A 22,729-nucleotide genomic window follows, 5' to 3' on the forward strand; every position below is an offset into this window, starting at 1 on the left:
ATGCCCAGCACTACTGCACCATTATTAATATAATAATAATAATAATAATAATGTTTATTTGTTCTTAATTCATTTACAGAAATTGCTCTAGCCTCAGTTTCAGATCAAGTTATAGATCTAACAAAACCAAATTTTCCCTTCACTGAACACTAAGTTATACTCTCTTAATCATTCACTCCAACATTACAATACAACACCTGGTATTTGGATTGAAACAAATAACATAGCACACGTTCCATAGTCCTGAAATGTTGACTGCAGTGACATCCTTACTACTCTTCTGTTTAAAAAGTCAGTTTACCTCCAACTCTTCATGTTATTTTAGAATACCCCTGTATACGGTCCCTTGGACTTAAATTTCTGCATTGCCACATATTTATGTAAGAATTCATTAGAATTTTCACTTTCTACCTACATTCCTGAAAATAATAATCAGTTTCTGTGAATGTTCACCAGTGATCTGCTGCAGCATTGGTCCACCTCTAATTATCACGGAGATGGATTAGTCTTTTTCCAAACATGCTCTCTTGGTTTTCTATTGCATAGAATTCATGTCACAGGACAAAAAAGTACCAGTTGCACTTAACAATGCAGAATTCATACACCAGATAACATGAGCCATAGCTTTCTGTGGAGTAAATTTTCATCATTCCACTGACACTAAGATTCCATCCCAGCCTGAATATATCCTGCATTGATATCACAGAGAAAGATAGAATTAAACAAAACAAACAAACAACAAAAAACAACAAGAAATGAAGATCAAAGAGTAACTAATTATGTTAACTTTAGTTAATGCCTAACGTTCAAAAATTATATTAACTTTTAAAGTAAAACAATGTCAGCGGCATGCACGTGTTCTTAAATGTAATTGTTTTTTTCTATGGAAGTACAGAATGGATAAAACACCTCTGACAAAAAAAAAAAAAAAAACCAAAAAAAACCCAAAACATAAACACAAGAGTTTTAATTCTGATTCTATGGTCAATCCTCCAGCAAAAGAAGACAAGATCGAATATTCTCAATCTGCAACCCTCTTATTCTGTATAAAAATAAAAATTGCAAGCTCTTAAAATGCTAATTAGTGCAATTAATTGGACACACGAGCAGTGAATTTGCAGATCTGTTGTTTATCCTGCTTTTGCAGTTCCTTCTTTTGAATTAGTTTCTGCCTAGTTAAACACATTGGTCTGTGAGACCTTTGGGGGGTCAGCCTTCATTAAATAGCCTCTCTGCAAATAGTGCTTTTTAGAAATGCTGCACAGCTGCATTTCACATAACTCATGTAAAACCTTCACTTGGAACTGCTTGCAGTCGCAATTTTACTATCAAGAGCAACACATTTGCTATATGGCCATGAAGCATCTCAGCATGCTCTTTTCTAGGACATCTTCCAGGACTCTAAATGAGCGTAGGGTTAGGTAATGTTTAATTTGGCTTCAATTCCCAGACAATTTGACTTGCTAAATATTTGTGAAAAGCTAAGATAGAGCTCTAACATCATACAGTTTTGGCACAGATCTTCTGCCTATGAGAAGAAAAAAAAAAAAAAAAGTTTATAGTAAACAAAAGATGGATATAAGCATTTTTTTTTTCCCATTGCATTTTACACATAGAGACTCACCTATCAATGCTACCAATGCAACTGGCTTCCAACATTTCTTTTTACTTTCCTGCATAGTCAACAGGTTTGTGATACCAAGCTCTAGCAAAGTCAGTTTCTCTTCAAATCTCTTTATAAACCCTATACAGCCTATCACTGTGTTAAGTATCTTTAGAGTATATTCCATGAGTTTTACTCAGAAGATATCTAGTGGCAGAATTTTCTCAAGCTGTATAACTTCTGTGCTTTGAAATGAGGAGAGAGATAGAAAAACTAAGGCAAAAATAGCACTGTCCTCTGTATTGCTGTACCTATTTATTCATGTTAACAAGAACCACTGGAATAGCAAGGCAGCTCTTTCTATTAATTGGAAGAGGCTGGTACCATTCCACACTCTTGTTACTTTTATTTGTAGCAGTTCAGCAAAATTACTTCTCTTCTAACTACCTCCTAGTTTATGTAACATTTGTCACCTGTGAGGAGGCATGCTAGGTTTTACTGTAGCCTTGAGAAAGCCCAGGAAATAATGAAACAAGATTTAACTTAGAAAATTACGACTGACTCCAATTGATGCTGCTGATTCTCTGGGCAGATATGACTGATTAATTGCTTTGACCCTAGACCTCTCAATGTCGTAGGCTCACCAGTTCACTTTACTTGCTTGCCTTGCTCTTTCTTGCCCTTATCTGTTTTTTCTCCTCTATCCTCTTCCCTTCTTCTTGTCTTGCTTATATCCTTCTGTTTGTTTAAGACACGTTTCCCTTTCTTCTTTCCTTTTCGCTTTTACTTACTCTTTTTATTCCTTTCTATCTCCCCATGCTTCTCTACTGATGTCTTATTTACATTATAAACCACTTAGAATGGAGCCTAAATGGATGAATTATATCTATAGAAATGAAATAAAATGAGCTTGAGTTGAATAGCTTACATGTAAAACTATCACTGCAGAAGGAGGGAAGATCCTCCAGATCTAGACATCTTCACTTCACCTACAAAAGAATCATGTTTTCTCTGGAAGCAATACACATTTAGACTCTATTCACTCATACTATTTCACTGCAGCAGACACTTTGAAGTGACTTCTTTCAAACAATGAGGAAACCATATCAAGGACTCAGAAGGTCTTCCACATTATTAGAATCAGTCATGGTAATACCATTCCTTAAACTCTTTAATTTAGTTCTCCCACATCAACTTTCAAAAGCTTAGTAAAACAAATTGATCTGTAGAGCTCATAGACTTCATAAGTAACATTCCACTATCATTAAAGGATCCAACCTCACACTTAAAGACGCACAGAAATACTTCGTGCACACAAATAGCACACGTGGAAATGTTCTCCCAAGTATTTCTCTTTTGTTCTCTTAACTTCATCATCAGATATTACTGTACTCAAATTACCTGTTTAACAGGCTGACATGAGTTGTTCAGTATATTTGTTTTGAGGGAGGTGGGTGTTTTGTTTTTGAAGCTAACGTAAGGAAGATTTGTTTATTTGGGTTTATTCCTTCTGCATGAAAAATGACAAGCAGAGCAATAGAGCTTGTGTAGCAGAATCTCAGCACAGATCTCACACCTGCTTCAGAACTCTCACCTCTATCTAATATTTTCTGAAAATGAATGTAGTTCAAGGCTTCTTGGATATGCAGGTGCAGAATTTCACTGGCCCATGAACATTTAGGACAAAATCAAATATTACTGGACAGAAAAAAAAAGATTGTTATTGTAGAATAGAAGGCAGTATGTGTTCTGAGTTGGGTGTTTATCACCTCTCTCCTTTTCACACTAGAACATGGGAACTCCTGTCACCTCTGCAGACCAGTATAAGTAATTCACCTCTTAACCACCTTGAGTTTTCTTCCAACTTTTTTGTGAATATCAATTCCAGTTACAGCTGTTTATCAGTGTGCATTTAATCTAACTTAGTCCAGAGCTGCTTTAGCTTATCAGTGATTCTCTACAATATTTCACATCTACGTTCCTCTCTATGCTCTAAGAAGTCTTTTCAGGTTATTCCACAATGAATACCAAAGAATTTTCTACCCATTCCATATGCTTATTCTCTTCACGCCTCTTTGACTTCCAATTCTCCAGTCTGACACAACATTGAACCACAGAATGGTTGAAGTTTCTACTACAATCCGCTCCTCCAAGCAGAACAAACTTGAGCAGGTTGCTCAGTGCAACGTCACTACGTATGAAGGCTGCTCCAAAAGTAATGCCTCCTATTTTATGTTGGTTGTATGGCAGTAGAAGTCAAACGTTCTCACCAGTATTTGTTGCTGCATGACGGACAGCAGCAGAAGAGCAGTCTGACAGAATAGTGTCTGTCGTAGAAATGCATATGAAGAAAAGGTATGGAAATGTGTTTCTTCTCCATGCAGAAAAAATTACATCCACTCACACTCATCGGTGCTTGCTGAACAGTTATGGAGACCAAACAGTGAATGTAACCACAGTGGGTGGTGAGGTGGTGTGTTTCAGCAGCGGTTATGGCAAAATGAAAGACAAGTCACATCGCAGATGGCCGTACAGATAATTTTAAAAGTGCAGCATGCAGGCTCTTGCTCATCGCTTGTGAAAATACATAGCTAGTAGTGGTGACTATGTTAAAAAATAACATTTTGTAGTTCAGAATTTGCTCTTTCAAATAATGTTATTGTGCTCTTTGTATCTATTGCAGTTTCCACAGAAATAAATAGGAGACACTGCTTTCAGAGTGACAAATGTAAATGATTAAGAAAATTAATTTCAGTCCTATATCAAAGGAAACAGAAGTCTTTTCTGGCAGTATTTAGCTAGAATAAGTTAAAAGTGTCTGAGTTTAACCTAATGTTCCTTGTCAGGAAGCCAGATTGGATTCCACAACTGTGTTCTTGCAGATAGGTTTCTGCAACATGGCTTGATGTACTAGAGTCAATATTTGTTTCAAAGTCCAAAGACCACCTGTTCTGTAAACATCTATGAACCTCCACTGCAAAAAAACTCTTGGGTGAGGACTAATTGAATGCATCAGTTTATTCCCTAAACTACTGAGGAAGTAGTAATGGTTTACATATATACACTAATAATGTCACGAGACATGTAAATGCAGAAGGTTGTACAGATGCCAAGCTGCTAGAAGACTGCTGTGTTTCCCTAGCCAAATTGTTTTTGAGATACAGATCTATGACCGCAGTGGGGTTTAGTCTGGACAGGTGATTAGCCATGTCATTAACAACAGGGAGTCCTAACTATTTACTCAGAAAGGAACTATAGTTTTGTGCATATCTGATGTATGATCACACCCCATGCAAACCAAAATTAAGGGTTGTGCTCTGTTTCCTGTCAGATGACAGCCACCCGAACCAAACAACTGACCGTGACAACTGGAAAAAACATTCAGGTAAAATACATAGATGGCTTTCTGTAAGGTTAAAGGGAGACCATTTATAATTGAACATTTTTTCATTCCTGTCCTAGGCATAATTTCAACAACTAATGGGTTAATTTACTAAATTTAACAGAAAGAAAACAGAAAATAAGGTACTATTAAATTCTGCCTTGTGGCACTGCTCTGAGGAAATAACACTCCCAATGAAAATAGAATCAAGGCCTCATTTAACTTTAATGAAAGCAGAATTTAGTCATCAAGGTACCTTCAGTTATTTCCTAAGGATCACATCAAAGTTGTTGCTTCATGGCCTTGGCACATATTACATAGGTCACTCTGAAAGTAATGTCTCCTATTTATTTCCACGGAAATCAGAACAGATACAAAGAGCACAATAACACGATTTGAGAGAGCAAATTCTCAGCTACAAAATACTATTTTCTAACATAGTCACCACCATTAGCCAGTCATTTTTGCTAGGGATGAACAAGAGCCTTCATGCCACACGTGAAAATCTGCACCAGTGTAGGCGGCCCACTGTCACCGCTGCTGAAACACACCACCCGCTGCCTCGCCATGCTCACATCCACTGTTTGGTCTTCAGAAACATTCAGCAAGTGCCAATGAATGTCAGTGTGCCATTTTTTATGCATGGAGCAATTCAATGACACATCTTTGCTTCATATGTCTTTCCATGTCAGACGTCATTTTGTCAGATTGGCCTTCTACTGCCATCTGTTACATGGCAACAACATGGAATGGAATATTGGTGGGAAAGTTCAACCTCTGCTGTCATACCACCAATATCCATCTTTGATGTTGTGGGCCAACATAATATAAGAGGAGGCACTACTTTTGGAGCAGACCCTATAGTAATCCATAGTCACCCATATGTGCACCGTTTATGGAATCACAGAATCATAAAATCATTTTACGTTAATTTTGCAAGACTGAAAATGACAGCATGATGCTGTGAGTTTCAGATTCTGGCTTCCGTCGTTATCTGAAGAAAACAAGATACAAAATATATCCCACAATTTTGTTAGTCATTGTGCCTATCAATTTCTTTTCAGAAACACTCCTATCATCATTGCTGTAGAGCTCAAACAAACTACCAATGCTCTGAGATGTGCATGCAACTGCTGAATACATAACCTCATTGGCCACGTCTTTCAGAACCCCTCTCAGCCTGACCTGGTCACCAGAATTGGTTCAGCTAGGTTGCCATTCAAGTACTATTTTCACATACTTGAGCTGGGCAAATATATTAGCGAACAACAAACATCATTATCTTTCATCAATGTCTGATAGATTTCACCGCACCTCGTCATTTAGCAGTTGCAAATAAACAAGTCCTAAATAAAACACAGCCAAAACATTCTTAGATGTCTGCCTAACCAGAGGATGCTAGATAATGGATGAAGGGCATGTAGCATCAATCAAGACGGAGGCATAAATGGTACTAGACAAAAATACAGACAGTAACTGGGGCAGACAAAAATTTCCATGGATTCCTATTCATAGATGGAATATAGAATGGAAAAATTCAGTACCATCAAAAAGATTGTCAGGCTTATAGACATAATTGCCATATCATTTATTTTGCTGCTCAGTGTTTTACAAACCCTCTGCCCTGAAATTAAGACTCAGGATTTTTTTTTTTTCAGTATATGTCAGATTTCTAAATAAAAAACCAATGATATTTCACAGTGTGCTATTGACATTTTAAATCGTGTTCCAGAAAGACTGGCTTGATTTTTTTATTAGTTTTGAAATACATTATGGCGATGAAACTCTGGGGAAGAGCAGCAAAAGCTCACAAGATCCACAGGGTGAGATCAGCCGCTTCCCCCCATGATTTCTTTTGTTTTCCAAAAATTAATAAAATTATGAGGCTAAAAATTATTTCATAGCTATCTAAAAAGAAAAAGTGTAGGAGACCTCTGCAAATGTCTTTTTTTATATTCACATAGATGTAATTATATGCATAAACATTTTTTTTCTATAGCATGAGGAATTTTTTCCTATGTTTTCATTTCTAAACAAGTGTTTTGACATCACAAGCTGCTTGAAAGCACCTAATCATGAACACATGTTGAAATGACATGTATGAGTTGCAGGTGTTTAGAATAATTAGGCACTAAATTACAGTTATGCTGGGTGCTCAACAGAGTCATGTTCTCCATGCCATTGTTTTTGCAACTGAATGCTTATCATGAGAATGAAGTGCAAATAATAGCCTTTCAGAAAGAAAAGTTTTATAAGACAAATGTAGAATTATCAAAGTTGAAAAGTATAAAAACAGAAAAAAGATAATCTTTTATTGATCCTCTCAAAATGATTGGTTATAGAAATGTATGTATGCACTGGTTTCTTACTCTGTATGTTCTCTGTGACTGACAGTCCAGTCACTCGCTACTGGAAAATACAGCAGAATCACCAAAGAACACTGAGACTGTCCAGACACTCCTTCAAGACATGTAACAATTTTATCTTTCTGTACAAGTGAATATTTAACCTTCTGCCAAATGGTACTAAGCCTGCCTGAAAAGTGGGACTTGTGAGGTGACCCTTAACAATAGGAATGTTTTTAACAAAGAAAAATGTCAGGATTAAGAATGTCATACCTTTCCTGCCGTAGTGGAAATGCTAAGTCATAGCCTGAAGCAGTGATAGAGCACCTGGTAGGAAGGCAGGGCCAACCCAGAGGAGCTCAGGTGCACTCAATGCAGCTGAGTGACCAGAAGGGCTGGAGCCGGGATCCATCTCTTACAGACCTCATTTAAGGGTTGGCAGTGAAGACAAAGGGATTTTGTTTGGGGGTTGATGCCTGCTTGAGGCCTTTTGAAGGTGAGTGAAGTCTTTGTTTTGTTTTTGTGCGGTGTCTGTGGCTGCTGCGTTGGAGGATATCCTCATCTGTTGTGGGTCTTTGCTACTATGGTTTTCATTGTGTTATAGTGTTATACCTGCTGTACCGTACTGTACCAGAAGTAATAAAACAAACAGAAACAAACCTGGATATGACCTAGAATCGATGTTTACGATATAGGTTAAGACTACAAATTCTAGGGCTAAGAGTGTTTATTTGCCATTTTTGTTAGTGGAGTACTCAGCTTATGCTCATCACGAAATGGAGTTACTCCATGTAACTCATGTTAGATCTTCTCAAGAAAGTAAACTTGTTTTATTTATGTAAAGGGTAACTAAAGCCTTAAGGGTAAGAGAAGGGAAAAGAAAGCAGCAACTCTCTTTAACTTCCCAAATACTACCTTACATGGGTAGGCATAACGTTAAAAAAGTGCAAGAACTCTTCTTTGGTGTATCTCCTCCTTCTTCTACTCTAATATTTTTGCATCCCTTCACTTTTTTCCCCTTCCAGTTTTTACTACTAATGAGTTTGTATTGGGGTACTTAATTCTAAGTTCATACCAGTCATTAATTCTGTCTCCTAGGCACAAGGTACTTTCTTTTGAAAATATTGAAGTAGCACCCACCATAAATCAACTATTCAAAGGTGTCTTTTTTTTTTTTTTTTTTTTTTTTTGTATCTCCAGGAATCATAGGTTGTAAGAAAACACTATGCCTATAATTCATCTCTTAATTTACCATTTCAGATTGCTGTGAATGCCTTATCATTCCAGTAGCAATGGTCAGAGCATGAGTTATTGAGAGGTGTTGGGTGATCCGTTCTATTTCATCATCTCTCTCTATCTTCAGTAGCACAAAGTATGTTTCTGGGGTTCTGTAAATCTTTAGAAGCAAGGTCGCAAAAGAGATTGCAGTGTGTAATTATTTTGAAGACACGTGCACAGATTCCCACACAAACGGCATGAATGTTTTACTAGGACTGAAGTGGGAGCTCTGCTGGTAGCTTCAGTAAGTACAGACCTGCTCTCCACAGAAAATAAATATTCTTGAGACAGAATGAAACTAGAATAAAAAAATGAATTTACAGAATTCACGAATTCAGAATACAGAATTCACAAGTATTTGAACCTATTCAAAACCTGAAGGGTTTTTGCTGTTCCCAAAATTGAATATTGATAAATATGAGGAAACTAATTATCTTCCCATGCAGAGCAAAATATAGACTAGCAAATAATGGGAAACAATACTACACTGTAGGTGAAGAGTCAGAGCAAATATATAAGAATATACAGGTATGTTTGTAGTCTCCTGTTGATTTTCTTTGTTTGTTTATTTGTTTTTTTAACCAAGTAAAGCTTGGATAAATTCTGAAACAAATGTGTATATTGTGAAAATATGTTGAGTTTCACAGACAAAAAAATCCTTAAAAATGCACATAGGAAGGGTAGAGGGAATATGTGTTTAAGTTATCAATGGCTGAGGTCTGAAAAATGGTAAAAATTTCTTCCTAACCTTATTAAGAGATCAGTGTCTATATAAACACATTCTATTAACAGGGTAGAAGAGAAATTACTTACTATAGTATTTTTGCTAAGACACCCACCTGTATAGTTTTAAAGTACTGTAACACGATAACTCAAGCCCAAGAGAGAAAAATAATAATGGTGTGCTATTTCTATACGCTCTGCATATATGCATACATATGATTACTGAAAAATGTTGAAGAGCAGCTGCCTCAGAACTTCACAGCAATCCCAGCTCCAGAAATTTTCAGCTGTCAGTGCCTAAGGGTAGCTTTTCAGTGCAGCTAGGTTTACAATGAAACAAACAACAAATCCTGTCTCCAGGGTTACAATTATCAGTTAAGTAAATAGCACTTTTTAAACTTATCTTCTAAATACATCAGTGGCAAAACCAAAATTGCTCAAGATAACAATGAACCAAATACAGGTGTGTCTGCATGTAGCCAGTCATTTCTAGAAGAAAGTCGAGTCAGGAGGTGGGGTAGAAATGAAGAGGAATGATTGGAGAAGCCCAACACACTCCCAGGAATGCGACTTGAAACTGAGCAAAGGGGAGCTGCAGTGCCTTGCTGCTGCTATGGCAATCATTTATTGGAATGTTCTCTCCCTCTCTCACCCTCCTCAGTGTAATGGATTTTCTTTCTTCTGCAGTATCTTTCCCTACAAGTAGTTTGAATCAACTGTGTTGAGCGTGTTGCGAGTTCAACGAGTAAGAGATGAGTTCTCAGAGGTAGAACTCATGCTTACACTGGTAGAGATCAGTCCTCTTACTAATCATTTCAGAAATTTCAGGGAGAACAAAGAGGGTTACTTTCTTCCTGCCAAAAAAAAAAAAAAAAAAAAAAAAAAAAAAAAAAGAGAAAATTGATAAAACTCACTTTAAAAAAAAAAAAAAGGCAGACTAAGTTCATCTTCATTTAGCTTATGCAAGACCACACTTAAATTGCATACAAACCAGTAAAAAAATCATTTATTTTGTCAAAATGAAAAAAAAAAATGAAACCATTTTGCTGGGCTCTAACACCAATGGGCTGAACATCAAACTAAAACAAGATATTTTTCACAATATTACTTAACCAAGGTTAAATGGAAAAGAAGTCATAACAGTATTTCCTCTTAATAGACCCAAGAATGACTCCACACAAGAAGTGACAGACTCTCCTTGGTGAGTTTGTTAAGACTCTTAAAACTTCTTAATAGCCTTTAGAGAGGTTACAATAATTCAGTTAAGTTTGTTAATGATAATCCTAACTACTCTATATTTATCCTAAGTCATACTCAAGCTTCGCATCGGTTTTAAAATATTGTTGAAATGTTAAAATATACCAGGTGCAGAATGTTTGGAAGGAAGGGTTTTGACTTCTTATTGTAGTATATCTTTGTGTGTCAATACAGAAATGTCAATGCAACCTCTTAATAAATAACAGCTTGCTTAAGGTTGACAAGAAACCAATGGTTAGCCTTTTCTACTTGTAACATCAATGCTTCCCTGATGCTTTACTTTCAAGTAATAATACAACCATGCTTGGTATTAATAATAAATTGGTTTTGTTTTTCTTAAACTCACCTTCAGTTAACTCACGTTCAAACAGACAAATTTAATTAATTTTCAGCAAATGAGTTTGATTTAACAAACTAATGGTCTCAAATGGTTCCCAAAACAGCGATTGGCTTTGGGTGCCCTACATCTGAAGATAAAATGGAAGCACTCAGCATCTCCATAATGGAAATCATTTTTCATGACGTAGCATCTTTTACAGTAACTTCAACAAAAACTTGGTATAAACCCCAACAATTCAGATTTGTGTTATACACTGACATTAGTTTATGGTTATAATGACCAAGGTGCGAGCTCCCAAATCCTGTGCATCAGAGTCCCCTGCTCCTTATCAAGTCTCCTGTGCTGTGACAACTGAATGATATTTTTCCTGTGTCTTGACCTTCTTCCACCACTGTTAGCCCATAGTATCTATATAAATGTTTATGGTAGTCTAGTTTTTACCTTCCTCTGAATTGAAATACATAAGCATAAAAAAAAAGACTTACAATGTTTATAATGGTTATGCCAGAAACCAATTAAATCTAATAAATAAAAATCAAACAATATGGTAAGGTATTTTAAAATGCACTTTGGTCCTTATCAGCAAAAAGCAGGATTAGACTCTTTTCTAGCTGTAGCTGCTATATCACACTGCTTTTTAACTAAGCTAAAAACAGGAACAAATTCGAAGGAAAGCAAATAATAGCTGGCTTCAAATAGAAGTAAACTGTCTTAGCAAAGTTCAGAAGAAATCAGTTTTACATTTTATCTGGACAAATTCATCCAACTCTCGCTGCCATTAGGAAGTTGCTGTGTGAAGCTTTTGGATAGAGAAGGATGTTTCTTTATACTGTGAAAGAGAATCACCACTATTAGAGACTGCATACTTAATAAAATCTACTGTCTTAAATGATAACATAGAAATGTTCTTGCTGCACCATGGTATTTCTCTTCCTAGGAGAAAAGCTTCTCACATTACCAGGCTGAGTTTCCCTCTTTGTGAACCCACTGGTAATTAAACTATTCATTTTGTCCTATTTTGGGCTTCATATCTGTTTTCATCCTTATGTTCCAGTGTTGTTGGAATGAGAACAGCTGTGATTGGACACATTACTATCAGCACGTTCTCTGGAGGGTCTGTACTTGGGGTCTTATAACAGCCTACGTAAGTCTGCTCCTGTTCTGAAGAAAAGAAATATTGCAAATCCATATATTTTCTGTCAGTATTTAGTATAATATTTTCAGCAACGTGTCCTATTATCTACTTCTGAATTCCATCTTCTCCATTTCATAGAAGTGTTTTTAGTGAAAAAGCAAACATAAACTCCCATTAGATAATTACACTTTGGGTTTTTTAGAAAGTATGGGTTAAACTGTCACATCACCTGTAGTAATGATGAAATACTACCTTTTTCCTTGTTCTGCACCTGTTCCACAATGAAGTTTAGCAGGAAAGGTAATGATTTTAAGCTGCCTTAATTTACTTCCGCACTTAGACACCTAAGCAGAAGTCATCTTTGTTGTGAACAGCAGTAACATTTCCAAATTTCCTACAGCTGTTTTTCACCTACAGCACTGACACATTTACCCTCTGGTCCCATATTTAAGACGAGAATTATTGTGAAGCAAGGAGAGGCAAACTGGGCATATCAAATTATGAAGAACTGGAATTCCTTTAAATGACCTTTGAATATCTTATATCTTTATGTAACACCAAAGAATAGGTAAGCTAGAATCTGCCAGAGAATTTTTGACAGTTGCTAAAGGAGTTTTCTGCTAAAAGCTTCCATTTGAAAACTCGAGTTTGGGTTTTTAGGGAGGGAATGAGAAACAGCAACTGAAAAATCACAAGGAAAAGTTAAAAAGAGCTGAAACAAAACGAGAGATGGTTTGTAACTGACAACCTTTTTTTTTTTTTTTTTTTTTTTTTTTTTTTTTTTTTTTTTTTTAGGGCGCACTCTAGTGGACACACAACAAACTGGAATGAGGATACAAATGTTATGGAAGAATAGATAATGAAAGCCACTGGTTGGAATTAGTGATTAGACTTATTTATTAGCATGTTTAAAGTTGTCTTAAGTACTTAGGCAATATGTTTAAGTTATATATGAAGGCTGAAGTTTCCATAGTAAACATAACAAAAGGACTGAAATAAAAACACTGGCTCAAATGAAAACCTTCATCTATTTATCCAGCCAGTCCATTCAAGGCTGGCACAGGAAGTTGCTGTGTATACATCATTAATATATTTTAATTAGATTAATAATGATATTTAGTAGAGATGATCAACACAGTGCAAATTCAGTAATTTTAAGATCTGACTAACCAAAATGAATATACTGACTCCTGCAGCTCACCTATTATCACGCAGTAATCAGTAAAGATTTTAAATTGTAGAGCAAACAGTTAGTGTCATTGAAAAGTACCTCACGATTTCTGACAGACTGACTTCTTTTAGTACATGTTTCTACTAAGTCCTTCCAGTACTTGAAGGGAGCGTGTAAACAGGAGAGGGTATGACTGTTTGTGAGGGTGGATAGTGATATGACAAGGGGAAATAGTTTTAAACTGAGACGGGAGGTTTAGGTTTGATTTTCGGAGGAAGTTTTTCACATAGAGGGTGGTGAGGCACTGGAACAGGTTGCCCAAGGAGGCTGTGGATGCCCCATCCCTGGAGGCACTCAAGGCCAGGCTGGATGTGGCTCTGGGCAGCCTGGTCTGCTGGTTGGTGACCCTGCACATAGCAGGGGGTTGGAACCAGATGATCATTGTGGTGCTTTTCAACCCAGGCTGTTCTGTGCTTCTATGAAGTCACAGAAAGTTATTTCTTAATGGCATAAATACTCTGATTAAATTTTGCATTTAGTTCCATGTATGAAACTTGCTTCACCTCCTGATACACACAGCGTTCCTTCTTAATATCAGAAACCTTTCAAATTCATGTCAAGTCTTTTCAATCTTTTTTTTTACTGTATATTCAAATGATGATATTGTAGCCCCTACTCCAAAATGATGTTGATACACAAAATCTGTATTTGTATTAATTTTATTTTACACTTCAAGAATCAACAGGTAATCAGTGAAAAATGTATTTATTTCTTTTATCTCAGTTCCAGTTTTCTTTCTCCAAGTCAGCTGTGCCAGCTACTGTAGTTTAAGAACAGAGAAGAAGCATAGCATGCCAAAATTAACAGGCTTTATAGGAGCACCCAGAAAGCCAAGAAACCAAAACAACAGGTATGTGTATAATCAGTTTTCTATACGAAGTACACTAATTAAGGCATAGCCCTTCAGGGCTAGCTAGTAATGAGTAGAAATAGTTTTTACTGCTTTCAGATCAGATGGAACTTTCTTGTTCAAACTCTGGCATTAAATCAGTTGCAATCTAAAGACAAAAACAAATATATCAGTTGTAAGCATTAACATTGTACAAAGAAGGAAAAAACGTATAATACAGACTAGTCTTCATTCATAGAAATATGCATTCTTCCATTCAGTTAAATATGATGAAGCTTTATCACTAGTCTGATTCTCAGATTCAGTAAGTTTGGATGATGTGTTAGGTCTCTGAGAACAGACTAGTCTCAATGCTAAAGGTGAACGTAGTTTCATTTCATTGATCTATTCTCAATTCATATTTTAATACAAAAATTTTAGCACTGCAAAACCTGCAATGACATCACCAACAGATTTATGTAATCCAACTTTAGACAACTTGGGGCATGAAAACTTCATGGATGATGCAGAAGACAAGAGAAGGTCATCTGAGCCAACGTGACTTCAGCAAGGGCAGATTGTGCCTCACCCATCTGGTGGCCTTCTATGATCAGTGGATAAAGGAAAGGTGGTAGAGATTCATGCACCTAAACTGCTGCAAGGCCTTTGATACGGTCCTGCATCACATTCCTGCCTCTAAATGGGAAAGGTATGGTTTGGATGAGTGGACTGTTCAGTGGATAAGCAATTGGTCGGGTGGTTATTGGCAGAGGGTGGTCTCTGTCCAGGTGGAGGCCCCTCAGAGGTCCATCTTGGGACCAGCACTCCTCATCATTATCAATGACCAGGACGGCACTATCCAGTGCACTCTCTGCAAATCAGCAGGTGACACTAAGCTGAGTGGTGCATTGATGGAACATAAGTAAGGGATGCCATCCAGAGGGATCTGGACAAGTGTGAGAAGCGGGCCAACATGTACCTAATGAGGTTCAATAAAGCCAGAGTAGGGGCAATCTCGGGTAGAACTGACTGAGAGCTACCCTGGGGAGAAGGACTTGGGGGTTCTGGTGGATGAAAAGCTTGATGCAGTCAGCAGTGTGTGTTTGCAGCTCAGAAGGCCAAGTGCATCGTGGGCTGCATCAAAAGAGGAGTGATCACCAGAGTGAGTGAGGTGATAGTTCCTTTCTGCTCCACCCTTGTGGGCCCCATCTGGGGTCCTGCATCTGTGGCAGAGTTGCTGAAACTAGATGGCTTTTAAGGTCCCTTCCCTTAATGGGAACCCATTTTATGGTTCTTTGATTCATTTGCACTTCTGATTTTGCAATTCATTTATTTAAGGACACAAAATAGTCCTGAAGCCTCACGTACAGTTTTTAATATTCAGTTGCCAGTAAACTATAAAAAATAGGGCTAGGTGGGACTTAAAGGTCCCATCACATTTACCTCTTAGCAAAATCAAAATAATTGTGAAAACTTGATCCTAGGTATAGTCATAAATATATTCACAAATGTTTTTGAAGAACCTTTATAAAACAAGTTGTTAATAAAGCAACCCTAAGCTTAAAGCACGTTAATACCACGTTTAAGTTCTGAGTTGGAATGAAACTGATAATGTCAGAAAACAAGTGAGCAGATGGCTAAGGTTAATAAAGGAAAAAGGGTTCAGATGTAGTATTAAAACCAATCCAGCAAAATTCCAATTCACACTATCGAGACTGTAGCTGAAAAAAGATAGATGCATCAATTTTTATCTCCAGTGATGTGCATAAAAGGCATCATCTGTTAAACGTACTGCCACGTTTACAGTCAGTGGTGGTTGATTTATACCCTCTCATGTACTAGCATTATCAAGCACAAAGTGGTTAAAAAAAATAAATAAATAAGGTGTAGAAGATGCTTGCATATCACAATTTAGATTCTTAGTTGCAGTGCTGTGCAGAGTAAGTACTGTTACGCTGGCACGGGGCTCAGATAACATGATTCTTAGCAGGTCTTTGCTGCACTGAGCACTGTGTGTGCTTGGTATCTGGTCTTTTACATGAAATAGTTGTTCTGATAACTGTGCAGCAGAGTGCATTCTGCTGCACAAACAATATACTTCAGACCAATCAGAAAAACCTAGATAATTTCAGTCAGAAGCAAGTCAGTGATTTAGTCCATGTTCTGTATGATACCTGCTCAAAAGGCAAAGTAAGGTTGCTTCCTCTCTGAGAATATTAATACTTCCAGTCGTGACACACAACACCATCGAGGGGCATTTTAAGTCTTGGGGATTTATTCGCTCAGCATCACATGGTGGTGTCTCAGACTGCACCAGACAACAGGCTAAGGACAGCGTGAAGACCGTGGTCAAAATAATATCCCTTAAAATTATAGGAACGAACCAGCAGAGGGTTAACTAGAACAGCAAGCAAATATCCCATAATTAATTATTTGTAATCTGTTTCCCAACACTTAGCTCAGACAGTCCATTCTCATCTACATCTTCAACCGTGGACAAACTAGGTGCCCCTCCTCTACCTGTAAGTTCAGCTTACATAACTTACATTTTCCTATGGTCTTCTCATTTTCCCATGGTAATGGAAATACGTTTTCAGTTAAAAGTATTCTGTGTCATGAGTAATCATCTACAGTGGATACTTTAAATACACTAAAACATCTTTTACGTATTAATGTAAAAACAGTACTTCAGATGCATACCACATGAATGTTAGCGTGTGAATGGGGTCTTTGTATGCCTGTCAAGACTATTTCTTGAGGTTTTCTTTTAAATTATAGGATTCTTTTTTCTTCTATTTATATACGTACATACTTCTGTTACATTTACACTGCCATTTTTCTAGTTACATGCTATCAGTATTTCAACACAGAGCTCTAAAAATATCTCTGAACTGTTGTGCTCCGTGTAAAGTTAAGAAATATTTCACTATTTCAATATTCCATATTGAAAATTCAAATATAAAACCTAGACTGAAAGGAAGCATTACACATCCTTCCCTGATGTTTGCTTTTTTTTTTTCTTTGCGTTAGTTCAACTTTTGCTTCTAGGTTTCTGCCTTGTGTTCTGTATTTAGTGACTGGCTGGGGGTTGAAACCAGATGATCATTGTGGTCCTTTTCATCCCAGGGTGTTCTATGATTCTATAGTCATAGTGAGGCAGTGGGTGGGGTGTTTCAGCAGTGGCAACAGCAGCAGTGGGTTGCCTCCATTGATGCTGATTTTTACAGTCATGGCATGCAGGAGTTAGTTCATGGCTGGCAAAAATGCAGGTAATGGTGGCACTGTGTTGAAAAATAGCATTTTGTACCTGTGATTTTGCTCTCATGTAGCATTCTCGTGCACTTTGTTATATGGAAGTGAATACCATGGAAATGAGTAGGAGGCTTTTGGAGTGACCTGTGTAGTAGACTTAACAGCAATGATATTTGAAGTCAGTTAATGACTCCTCAGTTGCATTTGAACTACAGATGAGATGAAGACCGCTGCAGCAATAGCTATGTCCTCAGCTGTAGGCAGTTTAAATTTATTTGGTTACGTAACAAAGACTCGATATATTTTTGCTTCATGTTTAGCAAAACAGACATCTCCAAAAGGTTTCTGCCTTGTGTTCTGTATTTAGTGACTGAATCTGAAAAAGACAGCTGATTAACGATATTTCCAAATCTTTATTAAGCTTTGGCTTAAACCTCGGGATCCTGCTGCTGCAGCTGCATTTTCTCTTCTTCATTCTGCAGTTTCAACTTCTCCCGTTCTTGTTCCTATCATAAAGAAGACAGCTGAAGATAGCGTATACACTTTTGATACTCATTCCTCACACCCCTTAGTAGTTAATATTTATTACGTCCTATCATTTGGATTAGGCTCTTTGAAGTTTTGCACAGCAAGTAGTATTAATTAATCAGATTAATCCATATAGATTCTAGGGGAAAAAAGATAGGTAAGGTAATTAACTACAAAAGACAGTCTACCACTTTTAAGCTACTTTACATATGAATCTTAAGTTAGTTGCTCTTCAGCTTTGACTCTTCATTTTTGGTAACGTCTTACCATGCAGCAGGTAAGTTTTTTTTCCCCAGCTGCCTACTAGTCCTTCATTTATTATTTCCAAAACATGATGTTTAAACACTTGTTATCTTTTTTTTTTTTTTTTCTAAGTGACTATAATCACTGCAATAGTAGTCGTACGATGACTACTATTGTGGGAGAGCTGCAAGTTGCCCCAGCATCAATGCTACTATAATTATGTATTATTATTAACCTGTCGTTGTTCTTCAAATCTCTGTTGTATCATCAGCTCTTCTTCCTTCATTTTTCTTAAAGTTTCAAGTTCTTCCAGGGCTGCCTGCTGTTCTTTTTCCAGTTCAATCCTTTCCAACGTTCTCTATTTCAGAGGTAACACAAAATCAATTTTAAAAAACAGCAAAACATAAAGAGAGATTAAACGGCATTGATTAGATTGCCATGAAATGCTTTGCCCAAGCTAGATCCACCTTTTTTTCTTCATCTAGAGTTCTCTTGTAATTGTAAATCCAGTTCGCCAAGTACTGTATGGGGTCTGCAGGCTGACGCTCCACAACCTCTGCCAGACCCTTTTTTAAGCAATCTCCCAGGCAGCTCTTGAGGTATTGAGACTCCATTCGCACCTACTGACGATAAACCAACAGCCATTCGTTACCAACTGCAGAATTCAGACCACACAGTCATTTGCTCACCTTCCTCCACCCACCCCACTGCCTTTCCCAATAGGCTGGGGAACAGAATTGGTAAAAAAACAAGCAAACAAATGAGGAGTTTTGGGAGTATTGACTGCATCACATGCTGAATGCGATGCTAATAATTTCATCGAAGCTAATTTAATCAGGCCATTACTAGGAGAAAATCATCTAAATGGGGTAGCGGTCCCGTCCCGTGCCGTTCCTACCAGCCCGCTCGCACGGAGCGTCCTCCCGCGTTACCGAGCAACCGCACGCCCTGCAGGCGCCTCGCGATCGGAGTAAGCGGCCGGGCGGTGTCGCTGCTGCTCCGCCCGCTGCCTTCGATCGGCCGCCGCCATTTTGCATCCGCTTCCGCCGGGTCGCGGAAGGTTGTGAGGACACCGCGCATGCGCGCAAGCGAGCGGCCCGTCTGAGGCGATGGCGGGCGGCGGCGGCGTGCCGGCGGAATCCCGCGTGGGGCAAGTGGTATTGCCCGGCGACGTGCTGCTGCCGCCCGCGCACGCCGAGCAGGACCCCGAGCGGTTGCCGCTGGGAATCAGCGCGGCCCCGCGGGGACGACTGCTGTGCGGGCCGGGCCTGCGGCGCTGTGCCGGCGGGCTGCTGGTGACCAAGTGCGGGCTGCTGCGGCACCGGCAGGCGGGCGGCGGGGCGGCGGCGGGCGGCGCCTATTGGGTGGACTCGCAGCAGAAGCGGGTACGGCGCGGCGGCGGGCTGGGAGGGAGAAGGGGGGGTGCCGGAGGGGCGCGCTGACCGCTTGTACCGCTTGTACCGCTTGTACCGCTCGCAGTACGTGCCGGTGAAGGGAGACCACGTGATCGGCATCGTGACGGGCAAGGTGGGGGATGTGTTCCGGCTGGATGTGGGCGGCAGCGAGCAGGCCTCGCTGTCCTACCTGGCCTTCGAGGGCGCGACCAAGAGGAACAGGCCTAACGTGCAGGTAACGCTGCCCGGTGTGCGGCCTCTTACCTTAGCAAAAGGTGTTTGTGCCGCTCACGCGATAATAAAGATTAACGTGGCCCGTGGCAACCTTCATCGAGGTTTTACCGTGGCCCGTGGCAGACCTGATAAAGTACTGCAGTAACAGGCCTGGCTTTTGATGCTCTTAATGTCTGGAGAAAGAGAAACTGAAGTTTGGTACTTTAAAGAGGAACAGTTATTGTGTGCCATATAATTCTGTAATCTTTGGTAGTAGCCTTCCAGATTCTAGTGGAGATATGGTTACACATCTTTAGCATTCCTAAAGATGTCGTCAATAGAAGAGGAGAACACTTCCTATTATAACAGCTCATTTCTCTATCACCTAATTCATTTCTCTATCACCAGTAATTAATCACCTAATCACAAAATGGCCAGGGTTGGAAGGGACCTCAAGGATCATGAAGCTCCAGCCCCCCTACCACATGTGGGGCCACCAACCTCCCCATTTAATACCAGAACAGGCTGCCCAGGACCCCATGCAACCTGGCCTTGAACGCCGCCAGGGACGAGGCATCTTCTCAACTTCTCTGGGCAGCCTGTTCCAGTACCTCACCACTCTCATAGTAAAGAATTTCCCTGAAGATCATCTAGTTCCAATGTCCTGTCATGGGGAGGGTTGCCACCCACTATGCAGATCATACTGATCTTACTGCCCAGGGCCCCATCTAGCTTGATCGTGATTGCTTCCAAGTATGGGGCAGCTACAGCTCTGGGCAGCCTGTGCCAGTGCCTCACTGCCCTCTGAGTAAAGAATCTTTTCCTAACACGTAACTTTTACCTCTCCTCTTTTAGTTCAAAGCCATTCCCCCTTGTCCTATCACTCCTAGGCTATATAAAAAGTCACGCCCTTCAAGTATTGGAAGGCTTCAGTGAGGTCTACCAGGAGCTTTCTCTTGTCCAAGCTAAACAAGTCTAACTCCCTCAACCTTTCTTCACGTGAGACGTGTTTCGGCCCTCCTCTGACTCACTCCAACAGCTCTGCATTCTTGTGACAGGGCCACAGGTTTGGACACCGTACCCGAGATGGGGCCTCATGACGGCAGAGTAAAGGGGAACAGTTATCTTGCTCACCCTACTGGATACCTCTGTTTGGATCCAGCCTAGGATGCTCCTGGCCTTCTGAGCTGCAAATGTACACTGCTGGTTCTTGTCCAGATTTTCATCCAATTGACAACTATTTTGCTGTCTTGGTGCATGTTTATCAATGGGATGTTTCTTACAAATGTGCAGTATGATCTTCACTAATGCTTTTTTGTTTTCTGGCACTGCTTGCTTTAGGTGGGAGATCTTATTTACGGTCAGTTCCTTGTAGCAAATAAAGACATGGAACCAGAGATGGTCTGTATAGACAGCAGTGGAAGAGCAAGTGGAATGGGAGTAATTGGGCAAGATGGCTTCCTCTTTAAAGTTTCCCTAGGTCTGATAAGAAAGTAAGTACTAAGAAATCCAGTTGTGCTAACCTGTAAGTGTTGTGGTTTAACCCAGCAGGTGGCTAAACACCACATAGTCATTTGCTCATCTTCCTCCGCACACTCCCCCTGCCTTTCCCAATAGGCTAGAGAAAAACAATTCTGTGCAGCTGAAACTAAGAGAGGAACATTGCATTTTTAGATAGGATATGCATAACTATCTCTAATCCAAGTAGTGTGAACTAGCCAGTAATCAAGCTATGTGGTTGTTCTAGTGCATTGATGCCAGTTTTACTGAGTAGAGGGTGCATGTACATTGAGCAGTGCGTGATTATCACAAAATATGAGTTAACAGTGATAAGTGATGGTAAAACTTCGTGTTGGTTTGATGCTGAGGGGAGGAAAAGTAGGCATCTGTTCTTTGAAAAGTAGCTATTTCATACCTGGGTTTTGTAAATTATTTGGTTTACGTGTCCTATCATCAGTGTGAACAGGTAAGTTATTTTTCAGCCTTGTTCTCGGTAACTCTTCTGACTAATTAGAGAAACAATTATCAATACACAAGTGCTCTCCTCAGGTGCATGTATTTTGAGAGAAAAACTTAAATTCTGATATGGTATGACTGTTTTGGATGGACATGCAATTTGAATCATCTTACCTTTTGGAGTTGCTCTTGTGATGCCAGTGCTGCAGCTTAGTTGCTGACTGATAATGATGTAATAGTTACCAAACACGAGCATTCACTTTTTCCTCTAACTCTTACTGATCTTATTTTACAGACTCTTGGCTCCCAAATGTGAAATAATTCAGGAACTGTCACAGCTGTACCCATTTGAGCTGGTGCTGGGAATGAATGGAAGAATATGGGTAAAAGCAAAAACAGTTCAACAGACTTTAATTATAGTAAATATTTTAGAAGCTTGTGAATATATGACTGCGGAGCAGAGAAAACAAGCGCTTGCCAAACTGCCAGGGAATTGAGTAAGAGAAAATTTGAGCATTTGTGAGAACTGTAGAACTCTGTGTTTATTTTTGTATTCACATTTATATTAAAAGTCGCACTAAATGAAGTTCCAGATGTTTTTGGTGGTTCTTCAATTCCCTTGATGCACTCAGCTGGTTCTACCTTATTTAGGATCACTTGTGATTATGAGACACTGTCCACTGTTGTGGATTTTGACTGGTGTGGAGATGGGCTTGAAAAGCTTCAATTAACTGTGGGTTTTGACATGCAGTTTTCAGTTTTTCCAGAAGAAAACCAGACAGTTTATAAGCTGGGTATATTTGGTTTTGCTAGTTAATTTTAGAGCTTCAAAGAGTACGTGTTAACTTGGGGGAGCTGAGAGCATCCTGTGAATCATCTGTTCTGGTCAGGTGTTCTGTATAAGTAGTGATGGATTGATCTACTGCTATCTTAGAGAATTTGAGAATAGAGACACAGGTGGAGAAATACAAGAAAGGAATTGTAGGGTGTACCTGAGAGTAATTACAGTGTGCTTCAGGC

General features: G+C 39.1%; 2 protein-coding genes and 1 long non-coding RNA gene across 7 annotated transcripts; 2 read left to right on the plus strand and 1 right to left on the minus strand.

Moving 5' to 3' along the window:
* The first annotated feature begins 7,699 nt into the window (after positions 1-7,699).
* LOC125693165 (uncharacterized) lies at positions 7,700-17,208 on the plus strand. 3 transcript variants are annotated; one of them, XR_007377008.1, is made up of 4 exons: positions 7,700-7,826; positions 11,983-12,072; positions 14,018-14,144; positions 14,618-17,208. It is a non-coding gene; the product is annotated as an uncharacterized LOC125693165 (long non-coding RNA). The 3 variants fall into 3 exon arrangements; XR_007377007.1 differs by having other exon boundaries at positions 14,018-17,208; XR_007377006.1 differs by lacking the exons at positions 14,018-14,144; positions 14,618-17,208 and adding an exon at positions 12,859-13,231.
* Positions 17,209-17,305: 97 nt separating this feature from the next.
* Positions 17,306-19,636, minus strand: DYDC1 (DPY30 domain containing 1). Of its 2 annotated transcripts, none has more exons than XM_048944708.1 (4): positions 19,079-19,183; positions 18,614-18,766; positions 18,382-18,504; positions 17,306-17,881 (listed from the first exon to the last, which is right to left on the minus strand). In XM_048944708.1, exons 1-4 carry the CDS (start codon positions 19,181-19,183, stop codon positions 17,804-17,806), a joined length of 459 nt encoding a protein of 152 aa, XP_048800665.1. In that variant the 3' UTR covers positions 17,306-17,803. The 2 variants fall into 2 exon arrangements, with proteins under 2 accessions (XP_048800665.1, XP_048800664.1); XM_048944707.1 differs by lacking the exon at positions 19,079-19,183 and adding an exon at positions 19,590-19,636 and having other exon boundaries at positions 17,677-17,881.
* Positions 19,204-22,295, plus strand: EXOSC3 (exosome component 3). Of its 2 annotated transcripts, XM_048944696.1 has the most exons (4): positions 19,206-19,531; positions 19,626-19,775; positions 21,095-21,246; positions 22,005-22,295. In XM_048944696.1, the coding sequence occupies exons 1-4, from the start codon at positions 19,256-19,258 to the stop codon at positions 22,204-22,206; spliced, it is 780 nt and encodes a 259-aa protein (XP_048800653.1). In that variant the 5' UTR covers positions 19,206-19,255; the 3' UTR covers positions 22,207-22,295. The 2 variants fall into 2 exon arrangements, with proteins under 2 accessions (XP_048800654.1, XP_048800653.1); XM_048944697.1 differs by lacking the exon at positions 19,626-19,775 and having other exon boundaries at positions 19,204-19,531.
* The last annotated feature ends 434 nt before the right edge of the window (positions 22,296-22,729 follow it).

The sequence above is a fragment of the Lagopus muta genome, chromosome 5 (genome assembly GCF_023343835.1).
Source record: "Lagopus muta isolate bLagMut1 chromosome 5, bLagMut1 primary, whole genome shotgun sequence".
Taxonomy (NCBI): Eukaryota; Metazoa; Chordata; class Aves; order Galliformes; family Phasianidae; genus Lagopus; species Lagopus muta.

What these genes read in the sequence shown, in the direction of transcription:
- EXOSC3 (XM_048944696.1), top strand. Translation starts at nt 19,256, where the DNA reads ATGGCGGGCGGCGGCGGCGTGCCGGCGGAATCCCGCGTGGGGCAAGTG. An exon ending in TGGACTCGCAGCAGAAGCGG is followed by an intron (nt 19,532 to 19,625) that starts GTACGGCGCGGC and finishes TACCGCTCGCAG; the next exon opens with TACGTGCCGGTGAAGGGAGA. An exon ending in TCCCTAGGTCTGATAAGAAA is followed by an intron (nt 21,247 to 22,004) that starts GTAAGTACTAAG and finishes CTTATTTTACAG; the next exon opens with ACTCTTGGCTCCCAAATGTG.
- DYDC1 (XM_048944708.1), bottom strand. Translation starts at nt 19,183, where the DNA reads ATGCAAAATGGCGGCGGCCGATCGAAGGCAGCGGGCGGAGCAGCAGCG. An exon ending in GCAGGGCGTGCGGTTGCTCG is followed by an intron (nt 18,767 to 19,078) that starts GTAACGCGGGAG and finishes TATCGTCAGTAG; the next exon opens with GTGCGAATGGAGTCTCAATA. An exon ending in CTCTAGATGAAGAAAAAAAG is followed by an intron (nt 18,505 to 18,613) that starts GTGGATCTAGCT and finishes CCTCTGAAATAG; the next exon opens with AGAACGTTGGAAAGGATTGA.